Here is a 21,445-nt window from a genome sequence, read left to right as displayed (position 1 = left end):
AAAATTTTATTTTATTTAACTTTACAATATTGTATTGGTTTTGCCATACATCGAAATGAATCTGCCACAGGTATACATGTGTTCCCCATCCTGAACCCTCCTCCCTCCCCATACCATCCCTCTGGGTCGTCCCAGTGCACCAGCCCCAAGCATCCAGTATCGTGCATCAAACCTGGACTGGCAACTCGTCTCATATATTGATATTATACATATTTCAATGCCATTCTCCCAAATCATCCCACCCTCTCCCTCTCCCACAGAGTCCAAAAGACTGTTCTATACATCAGTGTCTCTTTTGCTGTCTCGTATACAGGGTTATTGTTACCATCTTTCTAAATTCCATATATATGCGTTAGTATACTGTATTGGTGTTTTTCTTTCTGGCTTACTTTACTCTGTATAATAGGCTCCAGTTTCATCCACCTCATTAGAACTGATTCAAATGTATTCTTTTTAATGGCTGAGTAATACTCCATTGTGTATATGTACCACAGCTTTCTTATCCATTCATCTGCTGATGGACATCTAGGTTGCTTCCATGTCCTGGCTATTATAAACAGTGCTGCGATGAACATTGGGGTACATGTGTCTCTTTCCCTTCTGGTTTTCTCAGTGTGTATGCCCAGCAGTGGGATTGCTGGATCATAAGGCAGTTCTATTTCCAGTTTTTTAAGGAATCTCCACACTGTTCTCCATAGTGGCTGTACTAGTTTGCATTCCCACCAACAGTGTAAGAGGGTTCCCTTTTCTCCACACCCTCTCCAGCATTTATTGCTTGTAGACTTTTGGATCGCAGCCATTCTGACTGGCGTGAAATGATACCTCATAGTGGTTTTGATTTGCATTTCTCTGATAATGAGTGATGTTGAGCATCTTTTCATGTGTTTGTTAGCCATCTGTATGTCTTCTTTGGAGAAATGTCTATTTAGTTCTTTGGCCCATTTTTTGATTGGGTCATTTATTTTTCTGGAATTGAGCTGTAGGAGTTGCTTGTATATTTTTGAGATTAGTTGTTTGTCTATTATGTCATTTGCTATTATTTTCTCCCATTCTGAAGGCTGTCTTTTCACCTTGCTTATAGTTTCCTTTGTTGTGCAGAAGCTTTTAAGTTTAACTAGGTCCCCTTTGTTTATTTTTGCTTTTATTTCCAATATTCTGGGAGGTGGGTCATAGAGGATCCTGCTGTGATGTATGTCGGAGAGTGTTTTGCCCATGTTCTTCTCTAGGGGTTTTATAGTTTCTGGTCTTACGTTGAGATCTTTAATCCATTTTGAGTTTATTTTTGTGTATGGTGTTAGAAAGTGTTCTAGTTTCATTCTTTTACAAGTGGTTGACCAGTTTTCCCAGCACCACTTGTTAAAGAGATTGTCTTTAATCCATTGTATATTCTTGCCTCCTTTGTCAAAGATAAGATGTCCATATGTGCGTGGATTTATCTCTGGGCTTTCTGTTTTGTTCCATTGATCTATATTTCTGTCTTTGTGCCAGTACCATACTGTCTTGATGACTGTGGCTTTGTAGTAGAGCCTGAAGTCAGGCAGGTTGATTCCTCCAGTTCCATTCTTCTTTCTCAAGATAGCTTTGGCTATTCGAGGTTTTTTGTATTTCCATACAAATTGTGAAATTATTTGTTCTAGCTCTGTGAAGAATACCGTTGGTAGCTTGATAGGGGTTGCATTGAATCTATAAATTGCTTTGGGTAGTACACTCATTTTCACTATATTGATTCTGCCAATCCATGAACATGGTATATTTCTCCATCTATTAGTGTCCTCTTTGATTTCTTTGACCAGTGTTTTGTAGTTTTCTATATATAGGTCTTTAGTTTCTTTAGGTAGATATATTCCTTAGTATTTTATTCTTTTCATTGCAATGGTGAATGGAATTGTTTCCTTAATTTTCTCTTTCTATTTTCTCATTATTAGTGTATAGGAATGCAAGGGATTTCTGTGTGTTGATTTTATATCCTGAAACTTTACTATATTCATTGATTAGTTCTAGTAATTTTCTGGTGGAGTCTTTAGGGTTTTCTATGTAGAGGATCATGTCACCTGCAAACAGTTAGAGTTTTACTTCTTCTTTTTCAATTTGGATTCCTTTTATTTCTTTTTCTGCTCTGATTGCTGTGGCCAGAACTTCCAAAACTATGTTGAATAGTAATGGTGAAAGTGGGCACCCTTGTCTTGTTCCTGACTTTAGAGGAAATGCTTTCAATTTTTCACCATTGAGGATAATGTTTGCTGTGGGTTTGTCATATATAGCTTTTATTATGTTGAGGTATGTTCCTTCTATTCCTGCTTTCTGGAGAGTTTTTATCATAAATTTTTATGGCACTTTCATAATATTTTTCCCCTTCATTAATATCTATATGTCAATTTTTTTAATATGTCACTTCACTCTGAAATGGTTTTTAAGAGAATTTTAAAATCATATATATTTTATGAAGTGAAAAAAAATTGAGCAAATATAGTAAAAATAGAGAATCTGAGTAAATGTAATCTGGGTAAAAGATGTGTATAATTTTTTTATATAAAAGATTAGCATATTGCTTTAGTAGATACACATTTAAAGACCTGAATCTTGAGATATTAGATACCATATTGTGGGACTTTAAGAACTTACGTTAGACAAACGTGTGTGAATCATATACCAGTATATACACACATATATATAAATAGATATCAAATACTTTGTAAATCTAATCTATATCAGGATAATGGTTTTCACTAAAATTCTGAGAATTTAAGGCTATAAAAGTGTTTAATTGAGTCACTTTTAGTGTTTGTATACTGTTGGCTGAAACTGTATAGAGGAAACATTTTTTTATTACTCCCTACCCCCCATGCTTATTTCTGCTGTCACTTGGCTTTATGCTGGGGTGGTATCCTCACGTTCAGTTGCATTAACTAGAGGCTGGGAGGAGTTCTCTTTTCACTGAGCAGTTGCTGACTAATGTGACAAACATAGGTCACATTCTGGATTTCAGTAAAAAAGAAAACTTACACCCCTCAATGCACTGTACTCCATAATTAGGTATCCACATTGAAACCTTTTTCCTTTATTTTTACAGTAGGCTATTGGAGTTTACTTTTTTGTTAAACCAAATTTGATTTTAAAATATAGTTTAATTTTTTAAACTTAAATGACTTGCTTTAAATTATTGTAAACTAGTTATTAGAAATATAAATGTATAAGAATTACAGAAATTAGCTTTTAGTTTTTCCTACCAACTAATGGTTCTGAATTCTTACAAGTATATATAATTCTTTATATTAACTAAAGTTTTTTTATATTAACAGTTCATTGCATGTCTGTTTTTTCTCTCTTATTTTTTAAGATATATTTAGTCACTATGACCAAATGGTGGGCTTCCCTGGTAGCTCAGCTGGTAAAGAATCTACCTGCAATGCAGGAGACCCCAGTTCAATTCCTGGGTCAGGAAGATCCCCTGGAGAAGGGATAGGCTACCCATTCCAGTATTCTTGGGCTTCCCTGGTGGCTCAGATGGTGAAGAATCTGCCTGCCATGCGGGAAACCTGAGTTTGATCCCTGGGTTGGGAAGATCCCCTGGAGGAGGGCATGGCAGCCCACTCCAGAATTCTTGCCTGGAGAATCCCCATGGACAGAAGTGCTTTGCAGGCTACAGAGTTGGGCAGGACTGAGAGACTAAGCACACGTGACCAAACGGTGAAAGTGTGAAAGTGAGGTCGCTCAGTCGTGTCCGACTCTTTGCGACCCCACAAACTGTAGCCTACCAGGCTTCTCTGTCCATGGGATTTTCCAGGCAATAGTACTGGAATGGATTGCCATTTCCTTCTCCAGGGGATCTTCCCAAACCAGGGCTCGAACCTGGGTCTCTCACATTGTAGACAGACGCTTTACCGTCTGAGCCACCAGGGAAATCTATTAAAAATGCTAAATTTTCCTTGTTATTGGTGGCCACAGCAATCAGTAGGGGATCCTGAAAGGAGAAAGATACTGAGGGGAAAGAGAATGAATAGGAACTCTATAAAGAGTGGAAAATGTGAAAATTGCACCTAAGAAGTGTGAAGGAAGCAAAGAGTTGGATGAAGAAGTAGAGATAGGGAATCTTAGCTTCTTCAAGGCAGCCCGAGGGCAGTAAAAGCCAATCAGGAATCGAGGGAGTGAAAAGCAAAGAAAGTTGAATTGGGCTACTGACCAAAACCCAGGATTATTTGGGGAAAAAAGATAACAAAGGATAGTAGTGAGAGGAGTGAATGATGGGGACTAAAGAAGAAAAGCAAGTGGGTTAAGATACTGTACACCTTTAATTGGAAGTTTTAATGATTCAAATAGGGCAACTAATTGTCTTTTGTCATATATGTATTATCTGTGTATTCTAGTTGAATTTTTTTCTTCTAGTGAAAAACAACTTACATTTTTCTCCATGCCTTAATAATTTTTAACTGTAATATGTCAATTTCATTATCAAACCACCAATATTTGAAGACCATTAGGGTCCAGGTATATACTGAATGTTTGCATACATCATTTGTCTCACTCAGTCATTAAGCCAGATACTGATCAGTGCATTAAGGAAATGCCTAAAGGAACATAAAACCAAATTTTGGTCATCATAGTTTAAAACTGAGCATGTTTAAATAGGAAAATAAAGCAATATAGTTTAGAGACTCCAGATTGCACATAGTTTTATCTGCCAGAGAATCTTTTCAGAGTTTGCAGGAATTTTTTCAGCTTTAATACTTTTCTTAGGGTGACAGGAAAAGAATGTCTCAAAGACTTTTTTAATTATTCAGAGCAAAGATGATCTGTAAAATTTAATGATAGTAAATTGTCAGAAGAGTAGTCAGTGTAAGACTTTATCGTGACTAGTACATCCCTTTGTCATTGGTGTGACAGATTGTTTAGGAGGATGGAGGCATCTCAAACTTCAGAAGCACTGGCACGGGTATAATTGAAGGAGGAAGAATTCTTGCTACATTTTCTTTTTGTTTTTCATCTGTATGCTCATTTCCACTAAACCACTTTAATCTGGATTAATCCCCCTCCCCACTCTGCTCAGGCCTGTTAAAAGTCATTAGAGTATACTAAGAAAATAGTTCTATATGTTGTTCTGCTTGTCTTGTTAACTTTCCAGCATTGTTTTTTTTTTGAGGGATCATCACTATCACTTAGTAGATTTTTTGAATAGCAAAATTGTATTCAGTGGGCAAGGAAATGGTAAGAGAACTGGGTTGCTGTGTGGCTTGATTTAAACTCTCTTTGCGGCTTCAGTGGGGACCTGACATACGAAGTGTTTGTCTCAAAGTCTTCCACAGAGATATACAAATGGCCAGAACTGAGCATTGGCTCCCCAGCAAAGCCTCAAGGACATTTAAAAAGTTTCTACTTCTGAGTATGAAATCTGTTGCCTTTTTAAAGTACTGGCTTAGAGATTGCATGGGGCTTCCCCGATGGCTCAGCAGTAGAGAATCTGCCTGCAGTGCAGGGAACAGGAGATCGGGTTTGACCCCTGGGTGGGGAAGAGCCCCTGAGAAGGAAACAGCAACCTACTGCAGTTTTCTTGCCTTAGAGAATCCCGTGGACAGAGGAGCCTGGTAGGCTATGGTCCATGGGGTCACAAAGAGTCAGACACAGTTGAGCATGCACGCACTAGAGATTGCAGAGGGCTTCCCTAGTAGCTCAGACGGTAAAGCATCTTCCTGCAATGCAGGAGACCTGAGTTCGATCCCTGGGTCGGGAAGATCCCCTGGAGAAGGAAATGGCAATCCACTCCAGTATCCTTGCCTAGAAAATCCCATGGACAGAAGAGCCTGGTAGGCTGTACAGTCCATGGGATCACAAAGAGTCAGATACTACTGAGCAACTAACACACACACCACCAGAATTTCTGCTTTGTCAGTGAGCCAGACAGCTAATGTCTATGCTACTTTCTCTTGAAAAGTCTGTTACCTGGGAAGCCAAACAGTAATCAGAAGGGGCAGAGAGCCTGAGGTCATTAAATGTTTGAGGTGTTCACACCAGTCCAAAGTGCTGAAGTCCACAGGACTAGCTTCTCTTGGGCCTTTTCTCTGATAGAAAAAAATGAGTGTCCAGGCAAACGTGGCAGAAGGTGAACCTGCTCTCCTTCAGTGAGGTCAGAAGTCTCCTGACTCATTCACATTTGAGGGCTGGGAATAAATATTTTTGCTCTCTTGTTTCTCTTCTTCTCCACTTTTGTAAAACTTTGGGGAAAGTAGTAAGTGTAGTAAGTGTACATGATAAAAAATTCAAACCCTGCAAAAAGACCACATTGTCCAAAATAAAGCTCCCTTCTCCCTTCATTTTCCTTCCCAAGAGGCAAGTGCTTCTAATAGCTGTATTGTCTCTCTTTGCAAAGATGTTCTATTTATCCTTAAAAAAAAAAAAACACAGATAATCTACAGACCATTGTATACCTTTACTTTTTAACACTTGACATATTTGAAGATGGGAGCAGATAGATTCTACATGTATAAGCTCTTTTTGTGGACATTTCATATACAGTTGCTACCAGGGAATTCCATATTGCCAAGATAATATGAAGGTATAGAGGATAATTTAGTCATTTTCATGTTTTCTCTTAGCTTCCTCTCCCTTCTTCCCATCCCCACACGATAAAACTAGGGTCTTTAATGCCAACTGTATTTTCTGTGTCTGTACTCAGTGAGGCTGTGCTGCCCAGGACCTCTGGGAGTCCTGGAACTCTCCTGGGATATGTGAGCCTGGGGTGGGCCACTTACTTTCCCAGCTTCTGCATTGGATCAGCTGTTGCTAGAAATTGAGTGTCAGTTCTGTTTAGTCTTCCTGCTGTAGGTCCTGTCTCCTGGGCTTCCAGTACCCCTCAGGATCCCGAATCAGGAGGACACTCCCTCGAGAACTTCATGATGGTCAGGGCACACCCAGTGTGATCCCCTCACAAGTCATTTTGTGAACTTCTCCTCATGATCCCTTTTATTGGACAGCTGTGTATCTCAAGAGGAATGTTGACCACTGTACTCTCTCCAGTATTAGCTCGTGGTCACTAGCCTTAGGGAAAAAGAGGTGGAGTGGGGATGGGAGATATGTCATTGTCCCCCAGTTGGCAGATACATTCTGTATACTTCTGATTTTTGAAAAGTACAACTTTTACAAATTTAAGAATATTACCCCCAAAATCACCATATGACACAGAGACAAAAATATTATATATTTACTTATTTACTTAGTTTATAATAATAATAAAAAATGGCTGACCCAAATTATTCTTAGTGTTTTTATGAGTTATTTCTGTCTTGGCAACACTATATATCTTCAGTTATGAGATTCTTAGAAACAAAAATTCAAATATGCTAGTGTGGGTAGAGCCTGAAAATTAGAAATAGATGATGACTTTTTTTTTTTTTAATGTAGTGCTGTTTGAATTGTACAGTTCCTTAAATATGTATGATAAAAATGTAAACTTTCAGGAAGAATTCAAGATGTTGCTTTTGTGAGCGTACTAGAAAGGAGGTTATAGTTTGGGATTCCTAGTTATTTCTGTGAAAAGTAGTCACCTTTTAGTTCCATAAAGTCATGATAGTTTCAGAGGAAGCTGTTGAAAGTGAAAGCTTTGAATGAGGGGGTTGGTGGTGAGGTGGGTGGGGCGGGGCTAATGTATGGTGTGTGTTTATCTATGAGACACAGGTCATTGCTTTGTCTGTAGCTCTTAATCTTACTGGCTTTTCCCCCATAGACATTTACCTTCCCTCTTTCATTTCAGATTTTCTTCCCAGTACATCGACCCTTTTCTCTGTTCAGGTTTCCCACATCCTGCTTCCCTCCCGCTAACATTTGTTACTGTGTTGGTATTTTCTAACATGTAGACTTTCTGGAACTTTCTTTGTGTTATAATAACAAGTAATCTTTCTTGGCATGGTGTTTATTAACCGAGCTAGTTTTCATATATCAATAGAAACTGCCATTTTAAACCTAAGTACTTCTATTTGGTTTGCTTTTATAATGAGGCCATAAAAATTTTCTCCTATTCATCTGGTTTTTAGAGAGTATTAACCAAGAGCAAAGAGATACTGGCTTGTACTTAGCATCCAAGCTAATGTTGTTCATATTGTCTTACTAGAACACCTGGAGAGTGCAAGTTCTAACTCAGGTATACCAGCTGCACAGAGAGGTGAGTTTGTCTAATGAAGCAAATAGTCACCAAAGGTGTGAAATTCTAGCGTGGTGATGCATAAGCATACAGACATCGAAGAAATGCTCTGGACAATGGGATAGACACCAAAATGTGGCTTTGTTGTAGTTAGATTGTGAAATTCAAGTAATATTTACGCCATCTAGCATTTTAGTAGTGTCCCAGTTTCTAAATATAAGACTTTAGCTTTTTAATATTATTTTTTAGCTCAACAGTAGTAAAAGATATTCTTTTGAAAAGGAGAACTTGTTGGGCTCACACTTGATCCTCACTCCATGTTAATAGAAGTTTTGTTGCCAAAATCAGATGTGGAAATAGAATATTGATAAAAATGACCCTTTGGCTTCCTTGTTACTACTGGTAGAAAGAAGATCGTTTGCAAAAAATAAGTTAACTAGTGATTTTTTTTCATGTATCCTTTAACATTTGATTCTCATTATTTATTTATTCATTTATTTTTTTGATTTCAGGGCAAAAACAGGGCAAGGAATTACTCACAAAGTTCTGATTGTAAATTAAAGTCCTAAGTATAAACAGCTAAAAACAGTGTAAAATAAAAACAAGGGAAAGGAAGTTAGTTAAAACGCAGCACGTGACCCTTTCCTTGATCTTGGTAGACCCGCTTCTGTTCCCGCTAAGAGACCACACAGCTCTGACATCACCAGAGATGCTCAGCCAACCGACAACTTGGCTTTGGACAAATCAGTGTCTAAAGCTTGATTCTTTACTATCTCTCTCAACCTGACTTGAAAAGGACCACCTTTCCCCCTAAGTTACAGTTAAATTACATCATCGAGAGGAGTGTTGTGATGAGTAAGAGACGTCATCCATATTTTTTCTTTGTTTTTTCTTTTGTTTTCTGTCTGTGTTTTCAGCAACGTCAGTTGATTACAGTTCCTTTGCAGACAGATGCAGCAGCTGGATAGAGCTCATTAAACTGAAAGCTCAGACCATAAGGCGCGGATCAATTAAGACAAGTAGGCGGATGTTTCTACCACGTTGTGATTTGAGAAGCATATCCGTGATTTCCCAGTGGTGAAGGCTGGGCCTGACTACTCAGTAATAACATTGCCAATCAATCATGTGTTGGAGTGTGAAAGCTGCAGATGCTAATGGTCATTTAGCAAAAGCTTTTGAAGGGCCTTTAGATGTTTAAATTGTAGCTGCAGGGTTGTGTTGTTAGTATTTTATTTTGGGAAGGTATTCTTAGATGTATATAAATAGATATTATGTCACATAGTGGAAGGAAATTAATGAGCTTTTATTGAAGAGACTCTTTCAGGGCCCAAGGTACTCGGTAGTATATGGCATCTGTCAGATTACTAAGAGTAATGTCTAGAGTGAGAGTAGAAGGTATCTCCAGAGAGAAAGTGGCCAACTCTTACCTCACTGCTAGACTCAGCATCAGGACTAAGACTTTTTTTTTTTTTTAATCTATACTCCATGTGTTTTGGTAGACTTTGAGGTAAATGTATTTGAGTGAAAGAGTTGACATTAAAGGGAAGGAACTGTATTTAGGGGGAAGCTCACAGGCTATGAAACCAACCAGGTCTGGTTTTGAATCCTAAAAGTGTCATTTTAATAGCTGTGTGACCTTGGCAAGTTATTTAAGTTTTGTGAGCCTCAGTTTCCTCATGTGTTAAATGGGGATGACAACACCTATGTCGCTGCGTTGCTGTGAAAATTACACACACACACGTGTGTGTGTGTCTGGTTTATGGTAGTTATTTGATAAGCAGTAGGTATTTGTTATTTTATGAACAATTAACTTTTAGACAGCCAAGGTCATTTGTTAAATTTTTTAAATGACAACTTTGATCGAGAAGGTTTGGAAAAGAAACCTGCTACAACTAGTTAAGATAAGGTTTATCTACAAGTTGACAATGAAGAAGTCGTCTGAAAAAGAGATGGAAAACACTGCACTGGGAAATGTAACAACTTTCACACTCTCGTAATAATTTGTTCCTACAGCAGATTTTTTAATGCTCTACCGCTTTTTCTTTGTCTTCACTTTATAACGATCATTGTGTGTGTAGCTACACCGCATCGACATTTTCTTTTGCAGGAATGCCATTTTTCTTCCCAAAGATTCCATTCCAGCATTTCCTCTTACGTTTTTCTTTCTCTCTCTATTTGTAACTGCATGCAGTGCATGATAATTTCTTTTCTTTCATGACATGGCTTAGCCTCACAGACAGCTGAATGTTGTCACCACTTATTTGGAAACACTAGGGAATCATTGAGTCACCAACATGTGATCTTGATGCTTTCTCTTCTCTTTCCAATTTTAGCAGTGACAGTTGAAAAAGCAAGTCCAATGGGTGAAGGAAACTTCCGGAATCGTTCTGCTCCCCCTTGTGCAAATTCCACCGTTGGGGTTGTTAAGATGACACCTCTTTCTTTCATTCCTGGAGCAAAAATAACAAAATATCTTGGGATAATTAACATGTTTTTCATTCGGGAAACCACTTCTCTACGTGAGGTAATTTTATAGTTGTTATTTCATTGTGTGTGTGAATTTTCTGTGGTTGAAAGTAGTAGTATCAAAACTAAACATGTTTCAAATTGTTTTTTTGCCAAAAGTAACACACACACACACACACTTTTTGCCATAACCTGTCTGGATTGGCTGTAGATTAGGCTCAAATGGTAAAAGTGTCTGCCAGCAATGCAGGAGACCCAGGTTCAATTCCTGGGTCAGGAAGATGCCCTGGAGAAGGAAATGGCTGCTGCTACTGCTAAGTCGCTTCAGTTGTGTCTGACTCTGTGCGAACCCATAGATAGCAGCCCGCCAGGTTCCCCCGTCCCTGGGATTCTCCAGGCAAGAACACTGGAATGGGTTGCTATTTCCTTCTCCAATGCATGAAGTAAAAAGTGAAAGTGAAGTCGCTCAGTTGTGTCCAACTCTTAGAGACCCCATGGACTGCAGCCTACCAGGCTCCTCCGTCCATGGGATTTTCCAGGCAAGAGTACTGGAGTGGGGTGCCATTGCCTTCTCCAAGGAAATGGCAACCCCACTCTAATATTCTTGCCTGGAAAATTCCATGGACAGAGGAGCCTGGTAGGCTATAGTCCACAGGGTCGCAAAAAGTTGGACGTGACTGAGCGACTTCATTTTCACTTTCAGTATAATCACAAGAGTTGTGTTGGGTTTAAATTCATTTGTTATTAGAAGTTACAGATCCTTATCAGATGGTAAATTAAAAAAAAATAAATGTATCCATGTTTGATAGAGGTTTAAAACAGCCCTGAAAGAATAGCTTAGTTTCTCAGTAGGTATTTGCCTGAGATGGATTTAAATGGCAATTTTTAAGAGTTCACATTAAATAGTAGGGGACTGTATCCTGAATAGATGTCTTTGGAGGTTTTTTATATCATTTAGTTCTGTCGTTTTCTCCTGACAAAGAAGGAGGCTGCTTGTTTTCTCCTCTAGCCATCAGTGTTATTTGTTCAAGTTCTACCTCACACTGGGTATCATTAAACTTTAATTTGTTTTTTAAGTAACAGCAGTTATAATCTCTTGCTTGATGAGGTCAGAATTAAGAATCAGAGTCAGCCTATTATATCTTGCATTACAGAAGAATTTAAACTCAGGAAAAGATTATATTTCTATTTGTCTTATGTTTCTTGAGCAGGGCTGCTAAACAAATTAATATAGTGAGTAGGGAAAATGTTTAATTATTTAAATGTGAAACCCAATAAACGCTTCAAAATTTACTTTAGCAGAAGTTTGTATTTTTTAAAAGTGTGTCAATTATAAACACAACTTAATTGTGTTTTTCCCCCCCTTGTTTCACCAGCAGTGTTTCTATGCCTTCTTGGAAATGACAGCCTGCTTACTAACTCAGGCTCACCCTCCTGCACCCAGCAGAGTGCCTGGTGCAGAGTAACCACAAGCCGTTTTTGTGTAAATGAGGGAGTGACTTCTGACAGATTAATTAATTAGATAGATGTTTCCTTTAAGAAAAATTATTTTTATAATCATATTCTAATTGTGTTGAGATGGAAAAGAAACTATCTCAAGATATTCTCAAAAACTTTTTAATATAGAATTAAAATAGGCAACACTTAAATCCATTGAGGTTTGACAAATTTGGGTTTGAGAAGCTGTCATAGATTGGTGAATTAACCTTTTCCAGTTGCACATGGATATTATACTGTTGAATGCGTAAAATTTTCTTTCCAAAGTGTCTTTTCAACTGCTGAAGCAACCATACCCCGAAATGTTGCCTCACAGATTTTCCTTCAACAGAGATTTATAATACCAGCTATAATATAGTTAATAGTATAATATGTAGTATATGCATGCATGTGGGCTAATTTGCTTCAGTTGTGTCTGGCTGTTTGCAACCCCATGACTGTAGCCCACCAGGCGTCTCTGAACATGAGATTCTCAAGGAAAGAATACTGGACTGGGTTGCCATACTCTACAGGGGATCTTCCTGACCCAGGGATTAACCCACATCTCTTACGTCTCCTGCTTTGGCAGGTGGGTTCTTGACCACTAGTGCTACCTGAGAAGCCTGTATATAGTGTAATATCTGAAATCTGTTCATTCCTTGTTGAGTTATTTGCTTTCAATTACATAATATTAGAATTTACCCCTCTGTAGTGTCTTTTACTCTTAAGAATTTTTTGATTTTATATGTAAGAGGAAAACTGATGAAAGTAGAAGAAAAGACTGTCCTGGACTGTGATTGAGTCAGAGGGAGGCTGAAGCAACTCCTTTAATTCCTTAATGACAAACTTTATGTAGGATCCTGTAGCTTTTCAGAAAAATGTGACCTAGACAAATGCTTTTTCTAACAGTGTATTAAATTTTGCCCTTACCTTCCAATTTGAAGTTGGAAATTTCTTCCTAGACTGTAAAAAACCTTCAGTAAAATTTGTGGGAAATTTAGATTGTAAAGCATTCTAAGCTATCAGCTAGCCTTTGGTTTCTGTCTTGTTTGGTTTTGAACACTGCAAAAGTTCCCCAAATTGTTGGATTTCCTTCCATGACAAATATGTATAGATCACTGGGTACATGCCCCTGTTGAAACAGGTGTTAGCATATATAGTTGTGAGCATGGCAGATGCGGTCCCTGGCATGATGGAATTTAGTGGACAGTGAATCATCATCATGTGGTGAATAGATAGCTCTTAGTAATAGTAAGTCATATAAAGAAATACAACAAGGGCTCTCAGAGAATATTAACAGGAGAATGTAATTTAGGTCTGATAGGGTAGATTGCCAGAGAAGGCAATAGCACCCCACTCCAGTACTCTTGCCTGGAAAATCCCATGGATGGAGGAGGCTGGTAGGCTGCAGTCCATGGGGTCGCGAATCAGACACAACTGAGCGACTTCACTTTCACTTTTCACTTTCATGCATTGGAGAAGGAAATGGCAACCCACTCCAGTGTTCTTGCCTGGAGAATCCCAGGGATGGGGGAGCCTGGTGGGCTGCCGTCTATGGGGTCACACAGAGTCGGACACGATTGAAGCGACTTAGCAGCAACAGCAGCGAGGTAGATTGCTCTGAAGAAGTCACGTGTAAACCAGGACCTGAAGAATTGAGTATGAGTTACCCTGGTGGAAAATTGGGTATGGACCCTTCATGTACGGTGACCCCAAGGCTGGAAAAGGTGTCAAACCTTCAAGAAACTGTAAAAGACAAGTGTGACTTGGAACATGGTTCATTTTCAAAGTGGGAGATAGGGATAGCAGGGAAGTCTCATTGTGTATATTTATCATCAATTTATTTGAATGATGACGGGAACAGTTTCATGGAGGGAGGTGTTGACAGTGGAGGAACAGTTAGAACTCTTGCTCTGCCATCTGTCCACTAGCTCTGTGTTCCACCTTCATCATGGACACGTCACATGAGCTTCAGTTCCATCATCTCTAAAATCAAGATAGTAATCCCTGTTGGGATTATGACACACCTTAATAACTGAACACCAACAATAATCCCTGTTGTAGACATGTGTTAGGTAAAGGTTTTTCATTCATGCAACAGGTCTGCATGGTGAAGGAAATTAAAAGGACCATCCATTATAGTAAGATCACTTAAACTGTTTTAATATATATTCTTTGATGTTTTATGTACATTCATTTACCCAGGTATATAGTTTGGTTTGCTTGTGCATTGTCCTTTAGGAAGGTGGAGTCAGTGGTTTTCTCCATGCTTTTATCGCTGAAGTGTTTGCAATGGTGCGTGCACACGTGGCTGCGCTGGGAGGGAACGCTGTCGTCTCCTACATAATGAAGCAGTGTGTCTTCATGGAGAATCCAAACAAAAACCAGGTGAGGTGGAGTTAAAAACCTCTGATGGGGAGACCCTACGAATTCACCCTATGGCCTTTTCACCTCCCACCCGCCTCCAAAAAAGAGAATTGTTCCTCAGAGCTCTTTGATTCCAGAAGCTTAAAACATGTTTTAGTAAATATTTTGGTAACTGTGGTCATACATAGGTCAGGTGTTGTTTTCACATCCCCAGTGACTAGTTAGTCTGAAATACCTCTGGAAGTTTTGCTCCTAAATTACTTTTCCCACCACCTTCTTAGGGGGGGTGTTTTTGGGATCCAGTGATGGCTAATGGAGGACAGTTAAAGATGCCCTCTGGTTTGAGCTGTGATGCTGTCCACTTCTGACTGCCCTGCTGGTAAAGAGTACATCCTGATGGGGCCACACTGTTAATTCTAATAAGTAATATAATTTTGTTAATGAGGATAGGGGAGTGTTACTTAGGTTAAATTTTAGAATAGATTTCTCTTATCAGCTTTGTTAACATAATAATTCACTTACAACTGTTAAACATAGTCCTTTAAAAAATTAAATAACTATATTAATGAATTTTTTTGTTTCCTTTCCTATGCATTGCCTTCTTAGCCTTTGCTCATTTTTTTCTTGAACTGTATGCCTGTTTCTGCTCTACAGAAACAGTAGAACATAAACACTGCCCCCAGCGTAACAGGAGAGTATGAGCGTGTTACTGAAATGTGACTGAAATGTGTTATTCTTTTAGGCACAGTGTCTTATAAACGTCAGTGGTGATGCGGTGGTTTTTGTTCGTGAATCTGAATTAGAAGTGGTGTCTACTCCGCAGCCTGCTGCCAGTTGCCAGCCCTCATGTACTGGAGGAGAAGTCACAACCTGAAGTCAGTTAGAAAGAGCTCAACTAAATGACATTCATCAATTTCCTTTGTCATTCATTTATCGTACTAGACATAAAAAATGAACTTAATATGAGAGAATTAAGAAAGAATTGATCCCATATGAGAATGTTTGATTTGAATGGGATCGCTTGGAGGCATGAGAATTTTCGAATCTTGACGTTTTTTTTAACCAAGGCTAGACAGACAGGCCTTATGGAGGCTTGACTCCCCAGGAAGTTCAGATAAATTTCTCTGAGAATTGTAGCAAAGATGCAAGCTATTTATAATTTATGTTGATTTTAATAAAATCATAATTTAAATTATCAGGAAATTAGGCTAGCTATCCTGGTGTAATTTATAAAAATTAAGCAAGAAATTAACAAATTGTTAATAAATAATCTGATTTGAGGAATGTATGGGGAAAATGGAGAAAAGTTTTCAGAAAACTGTGAGTTTATTAATGTGTTATTTTGATGAAGAATCTGGTAACAGCTGAAAGGGAAAAGTACTTTAGCCATCTTTGAAAAAGGAGTTAAGCTTCTGTGACTTGTATCTTAATTGCTGCAAAAGTAAAATCTGTTTATCAGAGCCAGTGTCCTTTTATCAGAAGCTTAATAATATCTCTAAGGAAGGAGGAAAAAATTACTATATAACTTCATTTTTACCCAAGTTTCAATTTGTGTTTAATTTTTCTGGAAGGGGCTTGGCTTCAACTGGGAAGAACAGGCCAATGAGTTTTGTTGAAGTAGTTAAAATATGATTGATCTAGTTGGAACATAAAATTATTTTCTAATAAAGTCATGCTGAACTCTTACAAATAAACAGAATTTTAGTACTATCTTATTAGGGGTTTGGGGTGGTGAGGTAGACTGTATTTGGCATAGAATTTGGAAATGTAACTTGAATGTAAATATGCTGCAGAATGTTGAATGTATAGATAGAAATACTTTTTTTTTTTGTCAATGCCAAATACATATTACAGATGAACCTTTAAAAGTACATTCCTCCTTTGGACAATAAAATTTCTTTTTAAAACTCATGATTTTGCTCTTCCAGGATAACAACTGCCCTAAAGATTAGGAGTCGTTGCCTTGTTATCACAGGTGTCAATATTTTTCTGTATTTTGTTTATAATTTTATTTTTTAAATAAAAGATTTTATAAACTGGAATATTCCTAAATCTGTTTTTTTGCCCCTTTGTAGTATTGTCAGTGGTCAGAAATCACTTTCCATATGATCGTCTTCATTTCTTTAGTCAACAATCTTCTGTTGTATGTCTGTTCTTCATTTGGAGGGGAAATACACTTGTAATTGTGCCACTTTCGTTGTTGGTGGTAGGAAACCTGCACGGTTAAGTGAGAAAATGTGTGTAGCTTGGGATGAAGGTGGCTTCCCCAAGAGGATAATACTTAAGCTCATTCTGGAAAAACAGGTACTTGGAATTGACTGACTTGTTCATAGTTTTATCCATACATACAACAGCTATCTTGTGATTCCTGAGTATGTTTCTGAGTTCTTTCTTGGCAGGGGCTTAATAATGTAGCTCACTGGTTGAGTGCCTGTTTTGTGTCATATCCTGTGCATGTTGTTGTTCAATCACTAAGTCATGTTTAACTCTGCGACCCCATGGACTGCAGCATGCCTGGCTCCTGTCCTCCACTACATTCTGGAGTTTGCTCAAATTCATGTCAGCTGAGTCAGTGATGCTATCTGCTAGCTGTCTGATCCTCTGCTGTCCCCTTCTCTTTTTGCCTTCAATTTTCCCCAGCATCAGGGTCTTTTCCAATGAGTTAGCTCTTCCCGTCAGGTGGCCAAAGTATTGGAGCTTCAGCAACAGTCCTTCCAATGAATATTGAGGGTTGATTTCCTTTAGGTTTGTGCATGTACCTTATTACTAATGTTTAAAACATAATACTGGCTGTTTTTGTTTTACCTTTTGAGACCAAAATGAATTTCCATTTTGGTCTCAACATTTGGATACTTAACAGAGGCACAGACTGATTTCTAGAAAAGCTAGAGTTTCTATAACTACTCAGGTTTTCTGTCTGCTGACACAGGCCATTTGCTCAATGTGGGTCACATGTGAGGTAGTCAGCCAATGCCAGAAATGGCTCCTTCTGGAAAGGCTGATGTTACCTGATGCCGAAAGAGTTGCTGCTGTTCATTGTGTGTAAGCTCCCTCAGAAACATCATTTTAGACAAACATACTGGGACTTAATCTTTTGGAAATATTGAGGCCAGTGACAGGACTTTAGCACACCTTGTAGTATCTCATTCTCTATTGGTACTCCAAAGCTTAAACTACACAAGTTATCCAGTCCTTTGTTAGATTTGCTAAACTCACTGTCCCATTTCCTCTCTTCCCGTGTGTGTGTTTAGTCACTCAGTTATCTCCAACTCTTTGTGACCCCATGGACTGTACCCCACCAGGCGCCTTTGTCCATGGAATTTCCCAGGCAAGAATACTGGAGTGGGTTTCCATATTCTTTTCCAAGGGGATTTTCCCTACCCAGGAATTGAACCTGCATCTCCTATGTCTCCAGCGTTGTAGGAGGATTCTTCACCTGCTGAGCCATGCAGGAAGCCCTACTCTGCCATAAACCATCACCAGGTTTCCATCATCTGATCTACCCCTAAATTTGAACTTGCCAAGGATGCAAGTATTGGACTGCAGTATCAGGTAGCTAAGAAGCTTCATGCATACACAAACAGTTTTTCATAAATTGGATCAAGTACCTAATTTTTAAGTATATTGGTGTTTTTTTTTTTTTTTTTTACCTTTTCACCTGGTTTTCTCTTCCCCCATCTTATCCCTCCCAATCCATGTTAATAACCTAGTATGTATTCTTACATATTAAAATATGCTAATATATAATTTACATTCAATAAAATTTATCTATTTTAAGTGTATGAGTCAAAGTTTGACAAATAGATTCAGTTGTGTAACCAAGATAACATTTCATCACCAAGGAGAATGCCTTGTGCCCCTTTGTAGTCAGTTAACTTACCCCCTCCATGTCAATACGATCTTGTGCTTGGTAACTTTCACTTAGTATGAGGCATCCCATTTGGACAACATTTTTGGCTATTATGAATAAAACTTTTATTTAAGTTCACACTTTCTTGTGAAACTTGTGTTTCTGTTCTATGAGGTCTTTCAAACAGTACTGTGAGAATCTGATCTAAGCTCTGGAACTCTTCTCCAGAAAAATAAGCACAGAGGTGAAATTTTGCACACTATTTCAGGTTTGTTGAAGCCCCATTGTTGAGCTCAAGTTAAATTTAGTACAGGCCCCAGGTGGCGCTAGGGGTGAAGAACAATGCAGGAGACATAAGGGGCGTGGGTTCCATCTCTGCATGTGGAAGATCCCCTGGAGGAGGGCATGGCAACCCACCCTAGTATTGCCTAGAGAACCCTATGGACAGAGAAGCCTGGTGGGCTACAGTCCATGGGGTCAGAGTCAGACATGACTGAAGCAACTTAGCACAGCACAGCATATGGAGGGGAATAAGGAACCAGGCTGAAGGAAACATTAGGAAGATTTGGGTAAATCCTATCCTAAAATGTTTGCCTCTTCTCCAGTAGAAAAGACATTTTTAAGATTAGACGTTTAAATATTTGAAAGATGTATATTTATGGTAGGCAGGATGATGTCCCCCCGGCCTCCCACCTCCCAGCAAAGATGTGCACAGCCTAACCTGCAGGGCCTGTGAACATATTACCTTACGTGACAAAAGGGACTTCACAGATAGGGTCAAAGCTAAAGACCTAGAGATGGGCGAATTATCTAAGTTTATCTGTGAAAGTCCTAGAACCTAATCTTTCTTCTTGAAATTCAGCAATGGTAGGTTGAGTTTACCTCTCAAAGAGGGATAGGAAACTAGGTCGTAGAGATTCTTTTGAGAGGTGAACTCAACTGCCATTGCTGACTTTCAAGAAGAAAGAAGAGAGCTATAAACCAAGGAATGTGGGTGGCATCTCAATGCTGGGAATGGCCACCAGCTGACAGCTAGCCAGGAAACAGGGTTCTCAGTTCTACACCTGCAAGAACTGAATGTTGCCTCACCTCAAATGGAGGAGGAAATAGATTCTTTCCTTTGAGCCTGCAGAAAGGGGTTTTAGCCTAGGGAGACTCACATCAGACTTAATGACCTGTGGAACTGTAAGCTAAACTTGTATAAGTCACTAAGTTTGCAGTCATTTTTTAATAGTAGGAATAGTAAACTAATACAAGTTCTCGTAAGTTTAAACTGAAGAGGTATAGTTCAAATATCAAATACAGTGCTCTTTATGAGTGACTAAGCACAATAACCTCAGATATGCAGATGACACCACCCTTATGGCAGAAAGTGAAGAGGAACTAAAAATCCTCTTGATGAAAATGAAAGTGGAGAGCAAAAAAGTTGGCTTAAAGCTCAACATTCAGAAAATGAAGATCATGGCATCCAGTCCCATCACTTCATGGAAAATAGATGGGGAAACAGTGGAAACAGTGTCAGACTTTATTTTTGAGGGCTCCAAAATCACTGCAGATGGTGACTGCAGCCATGAAATTAAAAGAGGCTTACTCCTTGGAAGGAAGGTTATGACCAACCTAGATAGCATATTCAAAAGCAGAGACATTACTTTGCCAACAAAGGTTCGTCTAGTCAAGGCTATGGTTTTTCCTGTGGTCATGTATGGCTGTGAGAGTTCGCCGGACCCCGGCAAGAGTTGGACTGTGAAGAAGGCTGAGCGCCGAAGAATTGATGCTTTTGAACTGTGGTGTTGGAGAAGACTCTTGAGAGTCCCTTGGACTGCAAGGAGATCCAACCAGTCCATTCTGAAGGAGATCAGCCCTGGAATTTCTTTGGAAGGAATGATGCTAAAGCTGAAACTCCAGTACTTTGGCCACCTCATGCAAAGAGTTGACTCATTGGAAAAGACTCTGATGCTGGGAGGGATTGGAGGCAGGAGGAGAAGGGGATGACAGAGGATGAGATGGCTGGATGGCATCACTGACTGGATGGACGTGAGTCTGAGTGAACTCCGGGAGTTGGTGATGGACAGGAAGGCCTGGTGTGCTGCGATTCATGGGGTCGCAAAGAGTCGAACACGACTGAGCGACTGAACTGAACTGAAGCACAGCACATGGTAATAACATCTAATACAAAATGCTTCACTAACTCAAGGTACGAGTATAGTTGTATCTCTTTTGTTTTCCAATTAATTTTTTAATACTCAGTGACTAAGCAGAAATTCATCATCTCCAGTCTTTGAAGTTGCACTTGCTTCTCATTGCCACATGGTGTCACTGTTGTAACGGGTTCCACACAGTAGAGCAGACGATGCTGGTTTTTCTGCAGTGAGGATGTCAAACTGGCCAAGATGCGCATGTATGTTTCCAGGATTCTTTAGCAAGTAATTTTCTTCATGCCTGCTCCATCTGAGGAAACCTGCCAAAATTCAGTTTATGGTGCTCAACTGTTTATTGAGTTCTGAGAGTTACAAATTCTAGATATCAGGGTTTTTTTTTTAATATGTACTTTGCAAACATTTCCCCTCAGTTTGTGGCTTATTTTGCATTCTTTAAACATTATCTCTGAGGAATAGAAATTTTAAATTTCGGTGAGGTCTAATTCTTTTTTTTTTGTTTTGTAATTTGTGTGGTGTTCTAAGAAATTTTTGCCTAATGAACCTCGAAAACATTTTCTAGAAATTTCAGTTTTTGCCTCTACATTTAAGTACATGATCATTTCAATTTACATTTGTATATGGTATAAGGTAGGGGTCAAGGATTTATTCATTGATTCATTCCTTTGCTTGCATATTGATGTTGAATTGCTCCAGCAATGACAATGTTGACTAGCTCAGCTACACTGGATTGACAGGACCTCTTGGTTGAGAACTGATTTTTAGTATATACAAATATTGATTATTTACATTGGTATTGCATCCTGCATCCAGGATGTATTGATTCATTAGCTTTTTCTGTATTTCTTTGGAGTTTTTATGTGGAGGATCATTTTTATGACTGTACATGGGGACGGTTTTATTTATTCCTTTGAATCTAGTGTATATTTATTTTTCTTGTTCCTTACTTAATTGGCTTTATTAGTAATTATCTTATTAAATTATTAAGTATAATGTAGAATG

General features: G+C 38.7%; 1 protein-coding gene across 6 annotated transcripts in view; it reads left to right on the top strand.

The window, feature by feature from the left end:
- Positions 1–16,479, top strand: part of C2CD5 (C2 calcium-dependent domain containing 5) — a 91,923-nt gene extending 75,444 nt beyond the window's left edge. For 3 of the 6 annotated variants that reach the window (XM_010855962.1, XM_010855958.1, XM_010855956.1), the window contains 5 exons: positions 8,099–8,149; positions 9,046–9,147; positions 10,462–10,652; positions 14,312–14,458; positions 15,180–16,479. In XM_010855962.1, coding sequence (XP_010854264.1) covers positions 8,099–8,149; positions 9,046–9,147; positions 10,462–10,652; positions 14,312–14,458; positions 15,180–15,311 — 623 coding nt within the window. In that variant the 3' untranslated portion in view covers positions 15,312–16,479. The remainder of the gene's footprint in view (positions 1–8,098; positions 8,150–9,045; positions 9,148–10,461; positions 10,653–14,311; positions 14,459–15,179) is intronic. The other 3 variants (XM_010855957.1, XM_010855960.1, XM_010855961.1) reach the window with 3 other exon arrangements.
- Positions 16,480–21,445: the final 4,966 nt, after the last annotated feature.

The sequence above is a fragment of the Bison bison genome, unplaced genomic scaffold (assembly GCF_000754665.1).
Source record: "Bison bison bison isolate TAMUID 2011002044 unplaced genomic scaffold, Bison_UMD1.0 scf7180017864370, whole genome shotgun sequence".
Classification (NCBI taxonomy): domain Eukaryota; kingdom Metazoa; phylum Chordata; class Mammalia; order Artiodactyla; family Bovidae; genus Bison; species Bison bison.
Note: the sequence above shows the minus strand (reverse complement) of the source record. Positions and strands in the feature narration are given on the sequence as shown.